The sequence below is a fragment of the Ovis aries genome, chromosome 24, assembly GCF_016772045.2.
Source record: "Ovis aries strain OAR_USU_Benz2616 breed Rambouillet chromosome 24, ARS-UI_Ramb_v3.0, whole genome shotgun sequence".
In the NCBI taxonomy this organism is placed as follows: Eukaryota; Metazoa; Chordata; class Mammalia; order Artiodactyla; family Bovidae; genus Ovis; species Ovis aries.
This window is the reverse complement of record NC_056077.1, coordinates 1,148,032-1,169,820: the sequence shown is the minus strand read 5'-3', so window position 1 is coordinate 1,169,820 and position 21,789 is coordinate 1,148,032. Positions and strand designations below refer to the sequence as shown.

Here is a 21,789-nt window from a genome sequence, read left to right as displayed (position 1 = left end):
TGTTCTTGCCTGGGAAACACCATGGACAGAGCAGCCACGGGGTCGCAAAGGCGTCGGACACGACCACATAATTGAGCACACACCCTCCCAGAGCCGTGGGGCCCTGCACCGGCCAGCAGCCTCGGGGGAGCCGCTCCGCACCCCTGCTCCCATTCCCTTCTCACTCCAACCGAAGCTGGCCGCGTCTGCGCGCCCGGCGCCCTTCTGGGTTCTTGGGCTGGTCCAGAACCAAGAACAGCGCCTCCGCAGCTTCTCTCCGGGGCTGAGACAGGTGGAGGCGAGCCCGGCCCGCCAGCAGGGGGCGCACGCCCCTGGGAGCCCGGCCGAGGGGCCAACTGCGCGTGCGCACGCGGCGCTTACCGGCAGTGTGGCGGAACTGTCTCGCTGTTTCGCGGCGTTTGGCGACGCCGTCCGCGCCGGGGCCGGCGGCAGTGTGGCGCCATGGCGTCGCCCTTCAGCGGGGCCCTGCAGCTGACGGACTTGGACGACTTCATCGCGCCGTCTCAGGTGGGCGGGCCGGGCGGCTGCTTAGCGCGAGGAGTCCTCTCCGCTGCGGTCTCCCCCGCCACCCCGAGAGAGGGGCTCGGAATCGGGGGGGCCTGCTGCGTCGCACAGCCCCGCGGTTTCCGTGTCCCCTTCCCGGGCGGCCGCGACAACCAGAGTGACCCGGCTCGGGCCCGGGAGGCCCCGCCGAACTTCCCTGGCCGGCCCCTCGCCCCGGCGCGAGGGCAAGCGGGGCGTTCTGCTGCGGTCGGCGTGGGTGTCGCCCCCGCGCGAGGAGACAGAGCGTGTCCCCAAGGGGACAGGCCAGCCGCACGTGAGGGCCGCCGGCCGCCTCCCCTGCGGCCCCGCTTATCGGTTGCCGGCAGCCGCGCGGGCCCAGGGCTCGGCCGAGGCGTGCCGGGGGCGTGGGGTTGAGGCGGGGCGCGAGGGGCCGGACGGACCTCCTGCCGAGGCTTTCCGGGGCTGCTCGCTGGGAACGGAGAGGAACGGGAGAGAAAGGAATCTTTTTCCAGGAACTGGGCGGGGCAGAGCTTTTCTGCCGACCCTCGGCCTCCAGTGAAACCCTGGCCCTCCGTGCGGTGCCCCACCCGCCATTTACTGGCGGTGTCCGCGGACAGGTTAGGTTGGCCCCACCGCCTGCACCTGCATCAGGTCAGCGACCTCGATGCGGGCAGTGTGTGAACGCGCGCGAGTAGGGTAAGCAGCCACAGCGCCAAGACCGCTTCTGCGGTGGGAAGGCCGGAATCAGGGCAGAGTTTTCGTCCCAGGCGGTGTGGGGGCCTCTCCGCCGCCGTGCGCTCAGGCGCCCTTCGGGTCTTTTATGGGTAGGACTGCATCAAGCCCATGAAGGTCGATAGGAGGCCGGGAAGCGGCGTGGCCAAGATCCACATCGAAGATGACGGGAGTTACTTCCAAGTCAGTCAGGTAAGTTCCAGCCCAGCTGACCTGTCCAGTGACAGGTGCAGTGACCATGGCCCCTTCCACGTGTCACCAGCCCGTTTTCAGGTGTGCACTGCAGAGGGCTCCTTGCAGAGGTGGCAGTTCTGGCATCCCTCTCTCTCAAGTTCTAATTGTGTAACATTTTCTAGTCCAGACCACTTGTTCTTAGTGAAAGCTACTTCCTGTGTAACTGAGCAATGCCAAGACCCTGCTCCCACGGCGTTAAAGTTGACACCCTGACTGTCTGCCATTTGGATCCTCGAGAACACCCATGCTGTCCCAAGGACTGCAGGCACCACTGGGCGCACCGGCCCAGGGGTCCCTCCCAGCAAGCGAGGAGCCACAGGATGGCTCGCGGCAGGCCAGACAGCGGGAGCCAGCGATTCCGGGGAAGGAGTCGCTGTTTACTCAGCCCTGGAGGACGACCTGGCAGCCCAGCTGGGGTCCCGCCTGAGCCCAGCAAGCACGGGAGGCGGGGTCCTTCATGGGGCCAGGGGCCCTGCTCCAGGGCAGCAGGGGTTGACCTGGAGGGAAGGCCGAAGCACATCAGTCCCTGCTGGCCTCGAGGCTGGCCTGGCCAGGAAAGCACCCTGAGCTCAGACTGCTGCTGCAGGGCCTCTCGAGCAGACTGGGAGGGGGTCCCGGCTAGTCAGCCCCTGGTCACACTTTGGGCCCTGAAGCTTTCCCGGCCCTGACTCAGACCACTCCTGTGTGTGCAGAGGAAGTGAGGGCTCTGCTGGGCCCGTTTGCAGCTCAGAGCTGCCCAGCCACCGGCCTGGAGACCAGTGTGAATGCCCAGTCCTCGACTGTCTGGCATCGTAACTGCCCCTTGCATGCCTCGCCCACTCTTCTCTGTGCAGGTGTTGGGGGACACAGGCTCCCACCATCTCCTCCTCCCTGTCCCTCTGTCCTTTCTTCTTTCATCTTCGCCCTTGCCTTTCTCTTCCTTCTCCTTTCAGAGCCTGGCCTTGAGCATTTTCCTGTCCCCACAGCACTTTCCTGTCCCCCTAGGCACAGTCTGGGGACCAGTGACGAGTCGGCTGCATCTTTGCACATTTAATGTCCATGTCCCGCCCCTGGCGGGCAGCAAGGCTCTTTAATACAATATGCCAGCCAAGTTTGTACCCGAGTTAGGATTTGGTGCTTCTAGGAAAGTTTAGAACATATATTTCTGTCCTAAATATTTAATTTCTAAACACGGCACATACAGCCAGCCAGCTGCCACGCTGCTTGTCAGCGCTGTGAGCCAGAGAATGAAGCTCTCCCATGGGTCCCGTCATCCTGAGCGCTGTTTCCTCGTGTGGAAGGGCCCTTGGGGTACTGGGTTCTCATGCTTCTAGGATGGAGGGATGAAGAAGCTGGAGAAGGCCAAGATCTCGCTGGACGACTGCCTGGCGTGCAGTGGCTGTGTCACCTCAGCGGAGACCGTGCTTATTACTCAGCAGAGCCACGAGGAGCTGCGGAAGGTTCTAGGTGCCAATAAGGTGAGCGGTGGGCTGTCTTCAGATGCCACTCTCACCCAGCGTCCCTCACTAGTGTCGTCGGGGCAGCTCATCTCCTGGTGCTGCTTCTCCTGGGGACTCCTGGCGTTGAAGCGTTAACCCTGAACTTCGAGTTCTGTGTGTTTGCAAAATTGACACGCCCTGATGTGGTCAGGCTGTAAACCACACAGAGTGAGCCGTGGGTCCCGTGCTTTGCAGACAGCAGCCCCTGATCAGCAGAAGCTGGTTGTCATCTCGGTCTCGCCTCAGTCTAGAGCGTCGCTGGCTGTGAGGTTTCAGCTGAATCCTACGGATACCGCCAGGAAATTAACAGCATTCTTTAAAAAAATAGGTAGGTGCTGAACCTTGGCAAGCTCCTGTGTGGACATGGGGCTAAGGTGACAACCGGCAGTCACTGGACTTAGTGTATCAGAAGCTCTGTTGGAGGTTGATTCAGCTTGAGGTTCTGTTGTGATGATTGAGAGCAGGGCCTTTTAATAAAAAAAAAAAAAAAAACCCTCAGTTTTGATGCTGCACATCCCCGAGCCTGGAGTTCACCTACTCTTTACTTCGTTTTTAAATTATCACCACCAAGGCACAGTTCTCAGGCCTGAGTTTGGCTCCTGGTCGGCCCCTGCATGCCAGGGGCAGGGCTGGGAGGGCATAGAGGGCTCAGTGCCGGTGGCTGTGCTGGCGTGTGTGGGGTGGCGCCTGCAGGCCCAAGCTCAGAGGCAGGGCGCCGGGCATCCACCACGGGCGCGTCCGGTGACGCCTGCCCACCCTGGGCGCAGCCGTCCTTCCGGGAGTGAGATGGGTGCTCCCTCACAGGCGCACACTACGTGTTCGACACCGCCTTCTCGAGGAACTTCAGCCTCCTCGAAAGCCAGCGGGAGTTCGTGCGGCGGTTCCGAGGACAGGCCAACCCCGAGCAGGCCCTGCCCGTGCTGACTTCTGCCTGCCCAGGTGTGCGCCCGCGGCTGGTAGCTGGACGTGGTGAGGAGGGTGGGGGCTCTTTGGCAGGAGCTGCTTCAGTACCTGAGGGGTGATCATGGGGGTGCTAGAGACACGTGTCGGCAAGAGCAGAGCAGGGGGCTCCTTAGTGGGACCCTAACCCCTTGCATGAGTCGGGCCACCCCCAGAAGTCACCTCACCGCCCCTCTCACGCCCTGCGTTGGCCTCAGGCTGGATCTGCTACGCTGAGAAGACCCACGGGAACACCCTCCTTCCCCACATCAGCACTGCGCGGTCCCCACAGCAGGTCATGGGCTCCCTGGTCAAGGATTTCTTTGCCCAGCAGCAGGTAACAGGGACCCAGAGTGAACCCCCCTGCGGCGCCCCCCACGCCTCCCCCCATCAGCCCCGCACCACTGCCTCACTGCCACGCCCTGCGCACAGCGTCTGACTCCCGACAAGGTCTACCACGTGACAGTAATGCCCTGCTACGACAAAAAGCTGGAAGCCTCCAGACCCGACTTCTTCAGCCAGGAGCACCAGACACGCGATGTGGACTGTGTCATCACCACAGGTGCGAGGCCGGGCCAGCCGGCGCCGTGACCGGGAGCCCTGCGTCTGCAACGGCCTCTCTTGCTCTTGAGACTCAGCTGAAGCGCATCTGTGCTGTGGTCTCCTGCAGGTGAAGTCTTCAAGCTGCTGGAAGAAGAAGGGGTCTCGCTGTCAGAGCTGGAGCCGGCTCCTCTGGACAGTCTGTACGTTATCACTGGCCGTGTCGGACGGGCTGTAAGCTTACCCAGCACCGGGTGCTCTCCACCGGGGTGTCCCAAAGGTCCAGATGGGTGGCAGAAGAGGCCGTGGCCCTTGACGCAGGCACTGGCCTCCTCCCTTTTCCCTCGCCTGGCCTCCCTCGGCCCCTCGTGTGCCTCGGTGTCCAAGATGCTTGAGCTCCCGACAGCTGGCCGATGGTCGTCAGAGCTGACCCTGACTTCACACAGGTCTGAGCTCCCCGGGACAGGTGGTACGACAGAGGGGACAGTCCTTTGCTGCACAAGCCTCCTCCCGACACACCTTCAAAGCCTTGGGCTCTATGGCTCATCTTCGGCTTAGAAAGCAAAGGCTCTCAAACCTAAGACAGAGGTTGCTCAGAGGCCTCGGGGGGCAGCGGCCCCAACACCACCTGAGGCCTGGCCTCTTCCCCAGGTGCAGCAGTGCCTCTGCCCAGGAGCCCACCAGCCATCGGGGCGGGGGCTCAGGGGGCTACCTGGAGCACGTGTTCCGGCATGCAGCCCAGGAGCTCTTCGGGATCCATGTCACTGAGGTCACCTACAGACCCCTGAGGTCAGTGGGGAGGGCCGTAGCTGGGCCCTACGCTCTAGCTCAGGTGACGGGACCAGCACTCCCGAGCCCTGGGTCTCCTCATGGTAGAGCTCAATGTCCCCTACCCACAGCACCGGGGTACACGGGGGCAGTACGGAGCTCCTGGCACACACTGTGTCCTGATGTGAGCCCCCGCTCCAAGGAGGGTGGGCTGGGGTTCATCTGACCGTGGGAAGGAGGGGTTCCCATTCTACAGACCAGGAACCTGAGGCTGGGGCTACCTGCCCCACTGGTGGGAAGGAGCTTCTTCCCCTCCCCCTCACCGCCCTCACCGGGAGTGAGCCTGGTGTGCTGTGTGGACAGCCAGGTCTGTGCCCTCAGGAACAAGGACCTCCAGGAGGTGATTCTAGAGAGGGAGGGCCAAGTCCTGCTGCACTTCGCCGCAGCCTACGGCTTCCGCAACATCCAGAACCTGGTGCAGAAGCTCAAGCGCGGGCGCTGCCCGTACCACTACGTGGAGGTCATGGCCTGCCCCGCAGGTAGCTACGGGCAGGGGGCCCGCGGGACCCTGCGTGCCAGCTGGCACCCTCCATGACCACACCTGCCCTCCTCTGCCACAGGGTGCCTCAACGGAGGGGGACAGCTCAAGGCCCCTGACACGCCCGGCAAGGAGCTCCTGCAGCAGGTCGAGAGGCTGTATGGCCTAGTCAGGACAGAAGCACCGGAGGATGCACCCGGGGTCCAGGAGCTATACGAGCGCTGGCTGCAGGGTGCAGGCTCGGAGCGGGCTGGCCGCCTGCTGCACACCAGCTACCACGCGGTGGAGAAGGCTGGCTCTGGACTCAGTATCAGGTGGTAGAGGCCTCACGGGTCCAGTCGGTCCACTGCCACCAACACCAGGACTCCTGAGAAGGTGGGCGGTCTCCAGCAGGGCAGTTGCCCGAGACTCCGAGGGGCACCCCAAAATGCTGCAGGGACACTGGGACCCTTGGAGCAATGGAACTCGGGATCGCTCTCACCTGGACTCCTCCTTCGGGGCCGCTGGCCCTCTCCATGGTCCTGAGCCCTGAGAGGCCCGGGCTCCCCCTGGGTGTGGGGGTCTTAGCTCGTCCCATGGGAGGGCTCCTCACCCTCCATCTCTAGAGTCCCCTCAAACTCCTGTGGGGCGGTGGTGACAGGCTGGACCTGCCTGGCTGGTGAGGTCACAGCAAAGCCTGGGGGACCTGCCACACTGGGCAGTCGAGGACACTGGCCGGACACAGGCAGCCGGCCCGTGACTCCACCTGGGGTGGGGTGCCTCTCCACCGAGACCAGGTGTCTGACGGCTGTGATGCCTGGGGCCGGAGAACCTGCCTCCCGGGGGCTGAGTCCTGTGTCCACAGCTGGACCCCCACTGGCTGGGGCCAGGGCGGGACAGACTGAGTCAGCCCCCTAGGCAAATGCCTGAGAAGCTCATCTCTAGTAAAAACAGCTTCTTTTTGAGAGTGTCTGTCTGCATCAAGAAAAAAGGCCTTTCAAAGCTTTATTTGAAGTTCAGGAGCCCTGTGCACCCCACTGTACTGTGTGCAAACACCCATGTCTCACTGTGGCCCAGAGTGGGGCAGGGTGTCCAGCCCTGTAAGTGCCAGAGTGCCCACCCTCCGGGGCCGGGCAGGACTGAGGATGGCTGGGCCCTCCTGTGGGTTGAGGGAGGAGGGCTGTGTGGCCTGGCCCATGTAGAGCTCACTTCTGTCGGGGTGTGCTCAGGAGCCCCCACTGCAGCGCGAGGAGAGCCCGGGCCTGTGGCTGCAGCGGCTCAGCCGCCCTCTCGAAGCTCGCTCGCTCCCTGCAGAGCACATCCAGGACGTCGGCTGGGGCCACCTTCCCCGTGAACTTGCGCACAGACTCCTCTCTGTGGGGAGAGGGGGCACCATGGGGCTCAAAGGGATCCACGGGGTGAACCAGACATGGTGGTAGAGACAGCCCAGGGACTGGCCCCCTACTACCTGGTATCCAAATAAGTGCAGGGGAGACCCAGAGAACAAGTCGGCCCCGTGCCAGCCTGTTGTACAGCGAGGCCCCCGGGGAGGACACAGGTCCCCAAGACGCACTGGCTCAGGCCCTGCCCCATGCTCCCCAGCCCCCCTTACCCACACAGGAGGGCCCAGCACGCTGGCCAGTACTCACGCCACCCTCAGGAAGGGGTTGTAAAGGAGTTCCTCGCCCAGAGTTGCGGGCACTGTGGGCACATCATCCTCATCCCTCTGCTGGAACGAGAATAGGCCCCAATCACCGCCTTGTCTGGCAGCCCCAGGCAGCTTGGCTCCGTCACCCGCAGCCTGGGGGTTTGAGCCCAGGCCCTGAAGGTGAGCACTTGAGGGCCAGACTGCAGGTGGCCCAGAGCCTAGAATGGGTGAACGCCCCAGCCAAGCCAGGCCTGGTCACCCAGGCCAGAAGTCACGGCTGACACCCCCCCACACACACACACACACTTGGTGCTGTCCTGGCCCCAGCCTGCCCCACCCTCCAACCTTGCCACTGAGAGTGGAGGAGCGGCCACACCTTGGCCCACGACAGCTTAGCCTTTACGTGGTCGTTGTAAGGCTCCACTTTCTGTGCGAACTCGAGGTTGCCCAATGTGTGCTCGTGGCCGCAGAATACCTTCTGGAGAGACGAGGTGCTCGGGTGCACGGCACGCCCACGGTCAGAGACGCTCCCCACCCCCTTGCCGGTCCACTTCCTGCCATGGCTGGCAAGAAGGCAGTCATCCTGAACCCTGGCGTAGGCAGGTACAGTGCGTGCTGCTTATATGGGAAGCTGGGCCCCCACAGCCATGAGAGGGCAAGGGGCAGGCTGCTCACTGTCTCGGGGGGCAGGGTGCCCAAGGTCTCCACCAAGCTCTGGTACATCTGCTGAGCTGTGCCCTCCAGACGTGAGCCGCAGCCGGCCACGGACAGTGCATCCCCTGGGGAGTTGGGTGGGTCAGAGAGAGTGGAATAGGGCACGGGGAGGTGGGGCAGGTGGGTACAGGGCAGCCAGTACCCGAGAACACGGCGGGAGGGTCCGGACACTCCTCTTCCCACAGGAAGTAGCTCATGTGGCCCAAGGTGTGGCCAGGCGTCAGGAGGCAGCGCACGTGGATGGCCCCAAACTGTGGCAGAGGAGCAGGTGAGGATGTTGGGCCCAGGCTCTCTCCCCGTCCCTCCCAGGCGCGCTCACCCGCAGCTCCTCGCCATGTGCCAGCCTGCGCGTCAGCGCACAAATGCGCTCGTCCGCACCCAACACCACCAGACCAGGCAGCAGCCTCGCCAGTTCCGCGTTGCCGCGAGCGTGGTCCCTGAGGATGGTTGACAGTGGAATGACGTGGGGTTGGGGCTCGTTGGAGTGAACCCGCCTGCCCCAGCCCTGCCCCTGCGGCACTCACCAGTGGTGATGGGTTGTCAGCACAGTGGTCAGTGATACCCCCTCCCGACCCACGATCTCCAGCAGCTGAAAGGGATGGGAGTTAGGGACATGCAGATGGCCCAGGTGCTGCCTGCATTGGGGCACCAGGCCTGGGTGCACAGTGCCCCAGGCACGGGATGGTGCTAGGGGCAGCAGAGACCCAGCAGATGATTAGTGAGCACCCACTGCGTACAAAATAGGCACCAGATGAAAAAGTTCAGAGATGGTTCTAACCTCAGAGGAGAACCAAATCAAGAAACCCTCAACTCCAAATAACCAGAGACCAGAAAATAGGGGAGGGTCTGCCCCCAGCAGTGTTGTCCAGAGCCCCTACCAGCGGCCTAAGGTGCCTGGGCCCACAGCAGTGCTCCCGCTGCCTCAAACCTGCCCTCACCCTTTTGGGCACGGCCACGTCCACGGCCACAGCTTCCCGCGTGCGCTCCTCGATGACCAGGTACATGTAGTTGTCCTCAAGCACAGGGATGACTTTGACCTTCATGACCTGCAGAGTTCAGCCGCACTGCACCTCCTGAGCCCCTTCCTCAGCGTGGGGCTGCCCTCTCCAGACTCCAGGCAGGGCTGTGTGCGGGAGGGGTCAGTTCCACACACACGCGCTGGGGGCCAGAAAGGAGCCTCGCTGGCTGCTGCCGGACTGTCCCGAGGCCCGTCTGGAAGGCCAAGCTCCAGGCTCCAGATGACCTGCAGCTGCGGGGACCAGTCCCTCGCCGAGACGCCTCCCGCCGCAGGCTCCGCCCCCACGCCAGAAGCCCCGCCCATAAAACCACGCCCCCTCTCGGTCCCGCCCCCAGTAGGACCGCTGCCCGAGTAGACCCCGCCGGCTTTCCAGGCCGCCCCCCTTCCCCCTCCCGGCGCAGCGCGACCCCGGGCCCACCCCTCTCCGGGCCCCGCCCCTCTCCGGGCCCCGCCCCTCTCCGGACCCCGCCCGTCCTCGGATCCCGCTCTCCGCGCCGCTCCGCAGGCCCCCGCCCCAGACCCCCTCCCGACCCGGCCGTCCCCTTCCCGAAGGTCCGCTTACCTCCGTGGGCTGGGCCAGCTGGTCGCGCGGACTCCCTGAAGGACAGGCGGACAGAGGCAGGCCTCGGGCGCCAATCCCGGGGCCTGGACGGAGCGCGCCACTCACGCCGCCGCCAACGGTCCGGGCCCAAGGGGCCCGCCCGCGGGGCCGGCCCGGAGCCTGCGCGCCGCGGGACCCGAGCCCGGCGCAGGCAGCACGCGTGCGCGGAGGGAGCGCGCGCACTCGTCCGGCCAGTCGCGCCCGGAGCTCTGGTGCCTACTCCGCGAAGCCCTCCTGGCACCGCGCTGAGCCAGTCTTCCTGAGTCCCCCGGCCCCGGGTTGGGACGTCTTCGGTCGGGCTGGGAGTATAGGGAGGCTCCCGTTTGTTCGGTTGCTCGTCCCGGCTCCCAGCCTGGGGGCCTGATGAGTGTGGAACCCACATGATAAGGCAGTGCGCGCTGCCTGACAGTAACAGGCGCGGCCGCTCGGCTCCCCGTGCGCTGTCCCACACCTCCCGAGCCTGGGCCTTCTGCGCACTCCTGGTTCCATCCTCGCCCGTGAGACATGCTGGGGTGACCGTCTGAATTTCCCAGATAATGAAAAGGAAGCCGGAAAGGTGTCACCACCCACTGAACTGTCCTGCTCGCCCTCGTGGGCGGGGCACCGGGAGTCTCCTGGGAACGACAGAGGCCTTGGCAACACAAACCACGGTGTTGCAGCAACAGGCCAGTAGTCGATGCGACACTGGGCTTAGGGCAGCCTGCAGTCCCTTCTGTGTATGTATGGAGCATGTGGCAGCCCCAGAGCCCCCTCCTCGGGCCACTGAGAATGTGAGTCCTCCCAGGACACTGCTGCTTCTGGGGTGTCCCCTGTTCCCTCACAGGCCAGGAGGGGTGTATGTACTCAGGACCTGGGCCTGATCCTGGCCACGGGAGAGCCTGCAGCTCTGCCAGGCTGGGTGTGCAAGGGTGGAGGCCACAGCCCAGGCCTGAGACGAACCTTGGGGTTGAGTGGTGGTGCCTCCCTAGGTTCTGCCACGGGCCGAGGCCTGGCTGCCAGGAGTCCCTGGGGGTGCCGCAGCCTGGGCCACCAACCCTGGGATAGAGCTTCCCTCAGACCTAGAGCTGAGTGAGGAGCAGCGGCTGCAGGTGGGTGTGGGGCTTCTGGGTGCTGGCAGGAGGGAGGGCATCCCCAGGGCCTCACAGACTCAACCTCTCACCCTGACCAACCGCAGGTCTGCAAGGAGCTGGTCGACCTGCAGATCAAAAACCAGCGCCTGCAGGAACAGCACGATGCTGAAATCTTTGAGCTGAAGAGTGAGGTGGGCAATGATGTGTGCCCAGGTGTGGCATCCCGAGGGCATGTGGGGGGGTGCAGTTGTGCCCCGAGTGACTATGCACACTCGCACTCTGTCTGTACACACTCACACACCCCACCTGTCCTGTGGATGCTATGTCCCTGTGGATGCCCAGATGGACGATGACCTGGTCTCCCGCAGATCCTGTGGCTCGAGAGCCGCATGCTTGAGCTGGAGCTGCAGGGAGCGAAGGCGGCCCCAGCAGAGGCTGATCCAGGGCACCACCCGGCCCTGGCACAGGAGCTTGGGCACAAGGCCAGGGGGCAAGGACACTCCTTCCGTCACAGACTCCAGGTCACCGGGAGTGCACGGCGGGAGGTGGGGGCGGGGGCTGCCTGGGTGGTAACTAAGCAGGTCCAGGGAGGGACAGTGAAGCCTAAACAGCTCTTCTGTGCAGGCACAGTCCACAGACTTCCTGACCCCCGAGAACAAGCAGCAGGAGCTGGGGGACGGCACAGGTGTGCAGCCACCCAGCCTGAAGGTCTGTCAGGGTTTCTCCCAGCCTGGGGTGGAGGTGGGGTGGGACAGGGGACCCGGGGTGTGGGCTTTCATCCAGCCAGCCATCCTGTGCCCCACAGCTGCCGGCAGAGGCAAAGCGGGTGCAGGAGCAGAAAGCCCTGGAGACATGTGTGTGAGTGGCTTCCTCCCTCATCTGGGACTGGAGGGCCCAGCGAGCAAGGGGGCTGTTCTCAAGGGGAAGGGGGGGGTCACCCTTCCTGGGCCCGGCTGAGCCTCACACTGTCCACAGGGCAGCCCTGGGCCGGCAGCTGCAGGGAGCCTGGGAGGAGGCCAGGACAGCTGGGCAGCAACTGGCTGCACAAGGCGTGGTGAGGCCCAGCCCTACCTGCTTTGCAGAATGGCTTCGCAAAGTCCAGCTGTGGACACAGACTCAGGGCCTCCTCCACCCCCAGGTGTTGTCTGCCTGCCGGGGCCAGCTCCACCAGGCTGAGGCAGAAAACGCCCGGCTGCAGCTGCAACTCAAGAAGCTGAACGAGGCGTATGCCATCCGACTAAAGCACTGTGCCCGAATCGTGGCCGTGAGCACCAAGGGGTGGCCCTGTACTGGGTGGGAGGCCTCTGGGTCCCGGGGAGCCTGAGCCTGGCCTGACTGCGATCAACCACCTCCGAGAGACTCTTGACCTTGTTGGAGACTTCAGGCCTGTCCAGCACACTATCCTCAGACCAGCTCTAGGGAGGGAATTAAGAGGGAGAGATTGGATTCAACCAAACCCCGCCCCTCCCGGTCCTGGCCCCGCCTCCTCCAGGGATACGCAGATGGCGCAGGCCCGAAGCCCACAGTCGCAGCCCTTCGGACATTCTTGGAGACCACTCTGGAAGACATTAGGGCAGCTCATCACAGCCGTGAGCAACAGCTGGCCCGGGCCGCCCGCTCCTACCGCAAGTGCCTGGCAGATCTGAGCCGGAGGCATGAGGAGCTGCTGACTGCCCACAGGTGGGCCTCTCCCTGAGACGGGCACCCCGGGGTGGACGGCCCCTCCCTGAGACGGGCATCGGCGGGCAGACGGCCCTGTGAGACCCGGTGCAGGGCTTAGTGTGCAGCAGATGCTGGTGGACCCTGTCAGGGCCCCTAGGACCCCCAGGGCTGCCTTTGGTGCAGCCCCCTCAGATGTGGCGCTGCTGCCCCGGCACACAGTCACCGAATCCAGCCACCAGATGGAGGACCAGGACAAGCGGGAGAAGCAGCTCCAGAAGCTCAAGGCCCAGGTGACCCCTCTCTGCTGCCCCCTAACCCACCCCAGGACCCCTTCCAGGCTCAGCCAAGCCCAAACCTCCAGGCCTTGGAGCAGCCTGCCCTGTTTAGCAACCCCTGCTCTTGTTCCCACAGGAGGGATCCAGTGAAGTCTCCCAGGGGGTTACATTAGAGCCGCAGTGAGTACCTAGTGTGGGTGCTGGGGGAGCCCATCTATTCTGGAAGGTGGCTATAGGGGCAGTGTTCCGGTTGCTGCAGCGAAGTGATCTCGCTGTGACTTCCAGTCTCGGCCTGCTTAGGAGACACTGTCTCAGAAAACCAAGTGCCTGGAGTGAGGAGGGGTCCTGACAGGAGAGGGGTTAACCTTGAATGGGAGGGTCAGGGAGACGCCCCAAGGAATGGACATCTCAGCTGAGACTCAGGAGCCCCAGCTGTAGACTGCTGGAGGCATGGACAGTAGAGGGCCTGACCCAGGACAAGGCAGGAGCAGCTGCCCGGTTACTTTCACAGCCTTTGTGTCTTCATGTTCCCCGCGTGAAGCCTCCTTACTGACACTGCAGTCACTCAGCTTTCCGAGTGGCCAGTGGGGCCCCCACAACCACCCCCCGCCATACAAAGATGGCACCAAGACTCAGGCAAGGCCATCCCAAACTTGCTCCCAGGAGGAACCTCAAGGACCGCAGGGCCCTGACTTGAGCAGGGTTGTTGATCAGCACTTGGGTCAATGCCAGCTCTCACGCCCACCCCTCTGCCTCCTCTCAAGGGGCCTAGAAGCTGCGTCCTGGGCCCAGATCCGCCAGAATCTACAGGAGTTCGCCCGTGGCACCCAGGTAGTGAGCAGAGCCTGGCCTGAGGCCCCTCCTCACACTGCGCCTGGCTCATGGCTTGTGTCCCCTACGCCAGGCAGAGCTGGAGCGGGAGCGGGCACAGCTGCTGGTCCGCGCCACGATGGCAGAGGAGCAGCTTTCTGAGCTACAGGAGTATGTGGACCAGCACCTGGGAAGGTGGGCCTGGGATCTGGGGACCTCAGTCCCAGGCACTGGCAGCAGGGCTTGTCCACAACCAGGCAGGTGACTAACCTGGTTTCTTTGAGCAGGTACAAGCAGGAGATCCTACGGCTGAGAAAGCTGGTGGGTACAGGGGACCCCTGGAAAGTGGGGGCCATACCTTCAGACAAGCCCCAGCACCCAAGGACCTGCAGCCACTAACTGGTCAACAGGCAAACCTGGAGCAGAACTCTTCATAGTCAGCCAGCATGGCGCTCTCCCCAAAGCACCCCCTAGAAGATGACTTCACCCAGCCCTCCAGCCAACAAGCAGCAGGGTGGGGTCTTCCCTTGTGGTCCGGTGGCTAAGTCTCCACGCTCCCAATGCAGGGCACCCTGGTTCAATGCTGATCAAGGAACTAGATCCCACATGCCACAACTAAGAGTTCTCAAAAGAGTTCTCAAAAGATCCCACGTGCTGCAACTAAGACCCAGCATAATCAAATAAATAAATATTAAAAAACAGAATCAGGGCGGAGCCCAGAGTCTTTATTGCGTACAGTCAGCCACTCTGAGAACTGGGTGTTCCAAGTATGGAGGCAGAACCGGGCCCTGGCACAGCCTGCCCAGCGGGCCCACCTCTGTGAATGTCATAGGCCCAGACTCGGTCCAGGCCCTCACCTACCACAGCCACAGGCTGCCAGGTGGGAAGGGGGAAGCGCCCAGACACCACGCGGGCTCCTGCAGGCAACTCTGCCTGCAGCTTGTCCTCCAGCAATGGGAGCTGTGGGAGAGAGGGGAAGGTGGCGTGGGCAGGCGGGTCATGGCTCCCCCTGGCAGCTCCTCCAGGCCCAGTGCCTACACTGGGGATGGCCTGGGCGTCCCATGGAGTCAGCAAACCCCAGACCTACCACACTAGGAGCCAGGAACACAGACACATTGTAGCAGTCCCTCAGGCTCACCTGCAGGAAGAGAAGTCACCCCAGCTGGGAAAGAGGTTTGGTGGGCATGGAGTCACCACAGCTTCCAAGGCCCAGCCCCAGCCTGCCAGGTGACAGAGGCACCATGCCAGAACTGGAAGCGTGGAGAGCAGGCGTGGGGTATGAGGGGATCCAGGGCTCCCTGGGTTACCTTCCAGAGGTCCTCACGGTGGTAGCGGACACTGCCAGCACAGCCTGCCCTCCAGGCACGCAGCCGCGCCAGTCCCACCAGCCAGGGGTTCAGCTCGTAGCCCACAGCGGGGCAGAGGCCGCACCTGTGGGCAGCCAGCACCTGTGGGCCCAGAGAGTCAGGTCCAAGAGACGCGGAGGCGCGCTCACAGAAAAGGTTATAGCAAAGATGTCCCCACACACACAGTCCTTACAATCCTACCGTCCCCAGAGCCCAGGTCCACTGTCTTCCCAGGACGACCTCGCAGCAACGACAATACGTGCTCCACCTGCCTGGCACTCGCGCCGACATAGGGCACCTGGACGCGGAAGGCGGGGCTGTGAGAGTGGGGCCCGCCTCTTAGGCCTCCTCTCTGGGCGAGGGATGTCAGGTCCTACTTGAAGCGAGCCCCACCCCACAGCCCCGCAGGCCCAGCGCAGCAGCACCCTCCGCCTCATACCTGCGCTCAGCGCCCCGCCCCAGCCCGGCCCACTCGACCGGCGCAGGCCTGCCGCGCCCCGGCCCCGCACCTGCAGGCGCAGCGGCACGCGGCGGAAGCCTGGCTGCAGCAGCAGCGCCCACATGGCGTAGACTGCCAGGCCCGAGCCCGCCGCCACCTGCAGCAGCTCCAACGGGCCCGGCCGCCGCTCGCGCAGCTCCGTCAGCGCCTCGGCCGGGTCGTCCTGCTCCATGGCTGCGGGGCACTGGCTTAGGGGCGTCCCGCCGCAGGGACCCTCCCCGGCTCAGGCCCGAGATCCTCACGCCCCAGCACCGGGCCAGAGACAGCCCCTCCCCGCCGCCCTCGGCCTGCACCGCGCAGCTCCTTCCTGCTCCGCGCCCTCCCGACCCGGGTCGCCGACGCCGGAAGGGGCAGGGCGGCGGCCTCTCCGAGACGCCGGAAGCGGCCGGTCCGTTCGCGTCCCTTTTCCCCCGGGTCCCGGGCCCGTGCCGCGGGTTCCGGGGCGACCCTCGGGTTCTGGCCGCACAGCACGCGGCCCGTAGCGCTCGTCCCTCAGCCGCGGGCGTTGCTGCAGACCCTAGTGCGGCGCGTCCCAGAGCGGGGGCCGCCCGTGGGCGGAGGCCCGTGCGGTCTGGCTGGAGCCCAGGGGCGGCGGTCCGCCTGCGAGGAAGGGCTCGCGAGGCTGAGGCGGCGACCAGCACACCCCGATCGCCCGCCGAGCCCAGGAGCAGTCTCGGGGGGCCCGGGCCCTCCCACGGCTGAAGGCGAAGAGCCCGAGTGCGCGGGAAACGCCGGGCTCTGCAGAGGCGGGGGCGGGGGGTTGGGCTCCGCTGAGGGGCCGAGGGGGATTGACAAGAATTCAGCAGAACCGAGAAGACAGATGGCTGTCTCAGCGAGACGGGAGGGGAGACGAATACGAGGGGCTGGAGCCTCTGGCAACTGGCCCAGCCATGGGAGTGGGAGCAAGAGCCCCAGGAACTGGGGAGACCACCTCCCTTCTCCAGAAAGCATCACACACACAAAGAAAGATCGAGCTCCCAGAAGTACCCTGGCAGAACTTGGGAACGGGAGAAGGAACTGGCAGGACAGAGCCAGGACCCGCTCCTGAGGCCAGAAGGCCTTGAGTGGTAGAAACTTGTCTGCACACAGGCTGCTCCTCCATCCATGGCCCGTCAGGAGGCCCAGCGGGACGGACGCTGCTTCAGGCAACGTGGACCTGCCAGTGGACCTGCCGGATACCACTGTCCCCTCCCCCCGCGAAGTGCAGACTGCTCCACACTGGGGCCTCGCTGCCACCAGCGTGGAAGACAGGTGTCCTTGTGCCCTGCTCCCGAGACCTGAGTACTGGAGAGGAGGAGGGCTGCTCCCACCCCCAACCCAGAATCTCCTGCCTCCTTCCTGGCTCCCACTGCCCCTCCCCAGAAAGGGAGGACGTGCACTGGGCTTACACAGCATCCCATTCTTGCCTCTTTAGTTCCTCAAATTATTCCTGGTGCCTGGCACAGCACCTGACACCTAGAAGAAACTCAATAAAAGCTGGTCAAGTGAATGACAGCGCCTACCCAGACTCCCCCGTGAGCTCATTCACAAGTCCTTCACTTTCACACCTGCATCTGCCTGTCACCTTTGGGCACCGGAGCACACCTCCGTGAGTACAGGCGCCCAGTGAGGCCCCCAAAGGCATCTGCTCCCATAGCCCCGGCCCACATGCTCACCCACACCTTTCCCTTTGGCCCCTTCCTGGAGAGCAGGCATGAAGCTCCTGGCCTAGGCCTTCCTGGTGCCTCCCAAAGCACCCTGGGCCTCCTTTGGTCCTGTTGACCACACCCACTCCTGCTCTTTCTGCTCCTCCTGAGCTGGTTGCAAAGCCAACACTTTCTCTGGAGGAGGATGTGTGCATCAGAGGTTCTTCGTTAGAGGCACTTCCTGGGGCAGGTGGGTAGAGGCCAGTGTCCAGCCGAGGGCCCACCCCAAGGCAGCTGCCCTACATTTTTATGACAGATGGTCCCAGAGGCAATCCACAGTGACCACTGGGTGTGGCTGTAGGCCTCTCTCCAAAGAAGAGGAGAGCTGGCCAGAGCATCATGCCAAGAGCCAAGGGTAAGGCATCCCTCAGGTCTGGAGGGGAAGCCCTCCTTGACCAGGGCCTCTGCAGAGAGGAGGGGGCAGGAGAGCACACCCCCTCTCCTTCTCTGGTCTTTACTGAGACACTCCCTGTTGAGGGGGAGGGAAACAGGTATACAACGGTCTGGTCGAGGAAAGAGGTCCATGGGAGATCCAAATGTGGGGTCATCAGTATGTTGGTGGTATTTAAAGGCAGAAGGCTGGCCTTGCTCAGGATGTACTTGGAGGGGAGGTCTGGGGCCTGAGTCCCAAGCAATCCAGGATTGCCAGTCTGAGTCTGGGGGAGCAAGAGGCTCTGCAAGGAACCTTAAGAACAGCAGAGGTGGGAGGAACCCAGGGATGCTTGCCCTCCAGGGTGACTGTACTCCCCATCACAGTTCTCAGCAGTCCCCTCAGCAAGCGGCCCGTCCGAGGGAAGAAGTATGTCCCCCCAGCACTATAGCCTTAGACAGTCTGCCCCACGGAAACTCCAGAGCAGCTACTGGAGTGTCGCACTCTGCACAGGGCATGGCCACACGAGGCACCGACACCAGCTGAGTCTGGCAGTAGGCGCCCCAAGGAACCTTGCTCCCTTCCTGCCGGTAGGATGGCAGGGCTGCTTCTCCAGTAAGGACTGCAAGGAAAGTTGTATCTGGGGCTCAGCCCAGGAATCTCCCCAGATATGAGCTATGGCACTGGGTCAGCAGAGCCAGCTTGTTCCAGCTTCCGAAGTCCCCCATGCACAGCCCCTCACTCCCTTCTCTTCCCCCCACCCCCCACCTGGCACTGGGCCTCTCAGCCTCAGGGCCTTCGGCATGGTCCAAGGCAATGACAATTAGGCCACTGGGGAGAGGTGGTGGAAATGGTCCTTAAGAGACCCCACTGTGTGCCCCCACCCACTGGAAATGGGCAACAAATAGGACCCCTGCAGGAGAGACCCCACAGCTGTGGGGGGAGCACATCGGAGGGGCCTGGGGACAGAAGCCCATTCTTCCCCATGGGTGGGGTGGGGCCAGGGTGACTGCTGGGCTTGCGACACACCACTTGGGGAAGTCGGCAGGGTGCCAAACCGCAGCCCCTTCCTTCAGGGTGGGGAGTGGGGTTGCCTGGCGGCCCACCTGAGACCTTGGGGGTTACGGCCCCTTTTCATTCCCATTCTGAGTGGTAGAAGCACCTGGCATCGGGGCAGCAGACCGAGGGTCACGTGAGAGGGGGTCCCTGCGTGCCCCCAACAGCAGCCCCTCGCCTGGGCATGGGCTGTGTGGCTGCGGTCTTGGGCTCTCTGAAGCGGGAGCTGTGCATCCCCTGAGGCCATGGGAGGAGAGAACGGAGTGAGGCGGCCTGGGCTGGGGGCCACGTGCACACTGGCTCACCCATTCAGCGCTCTCACTGGTCATCACTGTTACCTCAAAAGCAGGTGATGCTGTGATGCCGTCCGCAGGCCACGCCCCACCCTCCCCAGCACCCTGTTCCCAGGCCTGTCAGTCCAGCACCACCTCGCAGGGGTGCAGGTGGTCAGCATGGGCAGCTGCGTAGGCACGGCTGAATTCCTGGAGGCGGGGAGCGCAGCCCAGCCAGGCCTCACCAAAGCGGCTCCAGCCCATGAAGAGGAAGGTGCCAGGGCCGGGGTGCACGCCACAGTGCAGTGGGGTGCGAATGGAGGCCTGCCCCTGGCCCCCGGGGCCCCCCACCCGGAAAACTGGCAGTGTCTGGCGGAGGACGCGGGCAGCTGCCACGGTGATGACAGATTCCTGTAGCTCTGCGTCGTGGGCGACTCCAAGGATATTTCCGTAGATCACTGTGGGGACACGTGTTGGCCAGTGGCCTCAGGGGAAGACAGGCCCCCGGCTCCTCCCCACCACCCACCCTGCAGCGGGGCACTCACCAAAGTCACTGGTGCACACGGCCAGGAGGAGCTCGGCATCACTGCAGGGTCTACAGGTAGCTGACATGCAGGGCAGGTCAGGAGTGGAGCCCTGAGCCCTCCCCCGGCTGGACACTCCTGTGTCCAGGGTGAGGGCAAGCTCCCAGACCCCCCTCAGGGCCTGATGGCACCTGGGGTCTCAGGGAACTTGTGTGCACACTCTGAAGACAGCCTGCACTTGTAACGCTAAAGGCTCATGTGTGTGTGATGCACACACAGCCACGGGCCAGCACGCGGGCATAGGGCCCAAAGGCCTGGAGCTGCAGGGCCGGGTTCCTGCCCGTCTTCCACAAGGAACCAGCAGGCAGTAACTCCCTGTCTCCCAGAGCTGCTTCCTGGGGCGCAAAGACACCAGCCCAGCCCCTGGGGCAGGAGGTTATGATGGGTTCGGGAGTCAGGGGACAGAGCAGACAGCGTCCCCATCCCCCGTGGGGTCAGGCTCCGACCTCCAGGAGAGCAAAGAGCTGGGCCTGGTGCCCTGCGGGGAGGCGGGGCTGCGTCTCCATGGTGACGGGCTCACAGTGGACTTCTGTTGTACTGGGCTGGGGGAGGGGAGGGAGGTCACCGCCGGGCCAGGGAGCCCTGGACAGCTTTGGCCGCCATCCCCTCCCCCAGCCCTTCAGGACCAGGGGCCCGGGTGGCCCTGCCTGGTCTCACCTTCTAGGATTCTGCCCCCCGCCCCTCCCCACCTGCCCTGCCTGTGACAAGCCGCCTCAGTTTCTCCTCTGGTGCGGTGGGGAGGACAGTCAGTTCTCCACCCAGACCCGCACTCACCATCCGCTCCGAGGCTGCGGGCCTGCGGGGGCAGCTCCAGACGCCCGTCCTCCCGCAGCTCGAAGCGGAAGGAGGCCACGCGGCGGCTGAGGTCGGGATGCGGGGTGGCCTGCAGGAAGAGGGCCCGGCGCTCGCGCGGACCCCAGCGCGCGCATCGGGCCCCAGCCGGGCCCTGGCCCTCGGCCAGCAGCAACTCTAGCGCGCCGCCCGCCCGCTCCGCGAAGACTTGGGCGCCTGCGAAGGGCCGCGTCGGCCGCAAACAGACGATGCCCGGCTGCGCGCCAGGCTCGGAGCCGCCCAGGGTGAGGCGCAGCGCCCCGGCCGGGTACAGCCACTCGATCTCGCCCTCCGCACAGGCCAGTGAGAGCTGTCCCACGCTGCCGGGCTCCTGAGTCAGGCCGCTGCGGACGGACAGGCGGCGCTGAGACGGGCGGCCCGAGTCCCCACCCGGCCAGCCTGTTCCCCTTGCACTCCGTCCCCGGAAGCACCAAGAGCCGCGTCCACTTGGCGGAGAACGAAACTGAGGCCCAGGGTGCAGAGACTGGGAGGCGAAGGTGGCAAAGGCAAGGGTTCGGCGACGGGACAGAGCGCCCGAGAGAGCGGGCGGCACATCTCCCAGCCCGCGCCTAAGAGGCGCACACAGCGCACACGCACACGGGGTTGGCCCGTGGGGGCTTCCAGTGGGGCTCGTACCTGCCCCTCCAGCTGCAGCGGTCCTCCGAGTAGCCGGCGCGAGCGGCCGCGGCCAAGAGGCAGAAGCAAAGCGCGCAGAGCAGCGCAGGGGTCGACATGGCGCGGGGGACGCGCGGGGGAGCGGCGGGAGCAGGCGGGGCCTTGGCCCCGGCCCCGCACAGCCCCGACCGCCCGCGCAGCTTGCCACGCACCGGGCGGGAGCCTGAGAGCGGCTCAGGCAGTGGGCGGGCCGGACGGCCAATCGCGCCGCGGGCCCCGAACTTTCCACCAATCGCAGCGGCGCTCTCGAGGTGGGCGGATCGCCAGGGGCCCGGGAGGCGCCGGGGAAGGGGCTCCGCGGGCGAGGAGTTCTGTGTCACCTCCTCAAGGCACGCCCCCTACTCCACGCCCGCCTTCAGCCTCGCCCTGCACGCCGTCCTGCTCGGGCCCCTGTCCTCCAGGCCTTCGGCGGCAGTGGTGCCCACTGGAACATCTGGGGTAGGGGGGCTTCATCTGGGGGACTCTCTCCAAGTACGGTACCTGGGCCTGCGTCCCCCATCTCTCCCCAGCCTGGCCCTGGTGACTTCCCACATGACAGGTGGGTAACCCCGGGATGCGGGCTCAGGCTCGGTGAAGAAGCAGGAGCAAGAACAGCCCTAGCCCCAGAGTCAGGCCCTGGTAGGTCGGGCCAGGCTGGAGCCGGGCCCACTCTCTTAGAGGAAACTTGCAGCCAGTGTCACTGTGGAGGCCAGGGCAGGAGGAGAGGCGGGTGGCGATCAGCGGGGAATTGCAGAGATGGCCAGATAAAAGGGAGGGCGGCCGACAACCTTGGCAAAGGCCTCACGGTGTGGACCCAGCGGACAGGCCCCAAAGAGCCTGGTGAAACGCTGCGGTTGGATTACAGAGGCCTTAGGCCCATACTCAGAACTGCAGCCTCAGTACTGGACCGCTTGGGGTCCCTGAGAGCTTTGGCTGACAAAGACCCTCTGCTGTCTCTGGGTGTGAGGTCCCCCCGCCCCAG

The 21,789-nt window shown here is 64.6% G+C and overlaps 5 protein-coding genes across 31 annotated transcripts; 2 read left to right on the top strand and 3 right to left on the bottom strand.

Moving 5' to 3' along the window:
• Window positions 1-427: 427 nt before the first annotated feature.
• On the top strand, window positions 428-6,677 carry CIAO3 (cytosolic iron-sulfur assembly component 3). Of its 4 annotated transcripts, none has more exons than XM_027961340.3 (11): window positions 428-507; window positions 1,333-1,428; window positions 2,784-2,927; window positions 3,144-3,276; window positions 3,753-3,887; window positions 4,106-4,224; window positions 4,320-4,449; window positions 4,558-4,630; window positions 5,079-5,216; window positions 5,577-5,734; window positions 5,816-6,677. In XM_027961340.3, exons 1-11 carry the CDS (start codon window positions 442-444, stop codon window positions 6,052-6,054), a joined length of 1,431 nt encoding a protein of 476 aa, XP_027817141.1. In that variant the 5' UTR covers window positions 428-441; the 3' UTR covers window positions 6,055-6,677. The 4 variants fall into 4 exon arrangements, with proteins under 4 accessions (XP_027817141.1, XP_042095815.1, XP_042095814.1 ...); XM_042239881.2 differs by having other exon boundaries at window positions 1,593-2,927; XM_042239880.2 differs by having other exon boundaries at window positions 428-1,121.
• Window positions 6,678-6,684: 7 nt separating this feature from the next.
• HAGHL (hydroxyacylglutathione hydrolase like) lies at window positions 6,685-9,795 on the bottom strand. Of its 17 annotated transcripts, none has more exons than XM_060406291.1 (9): window positions 9,655-9,795; window positions 9,013-9,323; window positions 8,599-8,663; window positions 8,394-8,511; window positions 8,217-8,325; window positions 8,036-8,139; window positions 7,737-7,838; window positions 7,362-7,441; window positions 6,685-7,086 (listed from the first exon to the last, which is right to left on the bottom strand). In XM_060406291.1, the coding sequence occupies exons 2-9, from the start codon at window positions 9,115-9,117 to the stop codon at window positions 6,918-6,920; spliced, it is 852 nt and encodes a 283-aa protein (XP_060262274.1). In that variant the 5' UTR covers window positions 9,118-9,323; window positions 9,655-9,795; the 3' UTR covers window positions 6,685-6,917. The 17 variants fall into 17 exon arrangements, 15 of the variants coding, with proteins under 15 accessions (XP_060262274.1, XP_042095819.1, XP_027817150.1 ...); XM_042239885.1 differs by having other exon boundaries at window positions 7,737-7,835; XM_027961349.2 differs by having other exon boundaries at window positions 9,013-9,232.
• A 566-nt stretch (window positions 9,796-10,361) lies between these two features.
• CCDC78 (coiled-coil domain containing 78) lies at window positions 10,362-14,214 on the top strand. Of its 6 annotated transcripts, none has more exons than XM_027961337.3 (15): window positions 10,362-10,463; window positions 10,662-10,781; window positions 10,868-10,954; window positions 11,132-11,284; window positions 11,388-11,471; window positions 11,569-11,621; window positions 11,739-11,817; window positions 11,902-12,027; window positions 12,256-12,443; window positions 12,574-12,715; window positions 12,837-12,880; window positions 13,465-13,531; window positions 13,609-13,705; window positions 13,798-13,831; window positions 13,921-14,214. In XM_027961337.3, the coding sequence occupies exons 1-14, from the start codon at window positions 10,416-10,418 to the stop codon at window positions 13,821-13,823; spliced, it is 1,314 nt and encodes a 437-aa protein (XP_027817138.2). In that variant the 5' UTR covers window positions 10,362-10,415; the 3' UTR covers window positions 13,824-13,831; window positions 13,921-14,214. The 6 variants fall into 6 exon arrangements, with proteins under 6 accessions (XP_027817138.2, XP_027817136.2, XP_027817137.2 ...); XM_027961335.3 differs by having other exon boundaries at window positions 13,605-13,705; XM_027961336.3 differs by having other exon boundaries at window positions 13,798-14,214.
• ANTKMT (adenine nucleotide translocase lysine methyltransferase) lies at window positions 14,215-18,828 on the bottom strand. Of its 3 annotated transcripts, none has more exons than XM_042239888.2 (5): window positions 18,573-18,828; window positions 15,050-15,154; window positions 14,818-14,958; window positions 14,598-14,648; window positions 14,215-14,470 (listed from the first exon to the last, which is right to left on the bottom strand). In XM_042239888.2, the coding sequence occupies exons 1-5, from the start codon at window positions 18,711-18,713 to the stop codon at window positions 14,249-14,251; spliced, it is 660 nt and encodes a 219-aa protein (XP_042095822.1). In that variant the 5' UTR covers window positions 18,714-18,828; the 3' UTR covers window positions 14,215-14,248. The 3 variants fall into 3 exon arrangements, with proteins under 3 accessions (XP_042095822.1, XP_004020750.1, XP_042095823.1); XM_004020701.5 differs by lacking the exon at window positions 18,573-18,828 and adding an exon at window positions 15,366-15,692; XM_042239889.1 differs by lacking the exons at window positions 14,598-14,648; window positions 18,573-18,828 and adding an exon at window positions 15,366-15,692.
• Window positions 16,325-20,971, bottom strand: METRN (meteorin, glial cell differentiation regulator). The gene is made up of 4 exons (XM_027961361.3): window positions 20,790-20,971; window positions 20,097-20,497; window positions 19,284-19,343; window positions 16,325-19,196 (listed from the first exon to the last, which is right to left on the bottom strand). Exons 1-4 carry the CDS (start codon window positions 20,885-20,887, stop codon window positions 18,880-18,882), a joined length of 876 nt encoding a protein of 291 aa, XP_027817162.1. The 5' UTR covers window positions 20,888-20,971; the 3' UTR covers window positions 16,325-18,879.
• Window positions 20,972-21,789: the final 818 nt, after the last annotated feature.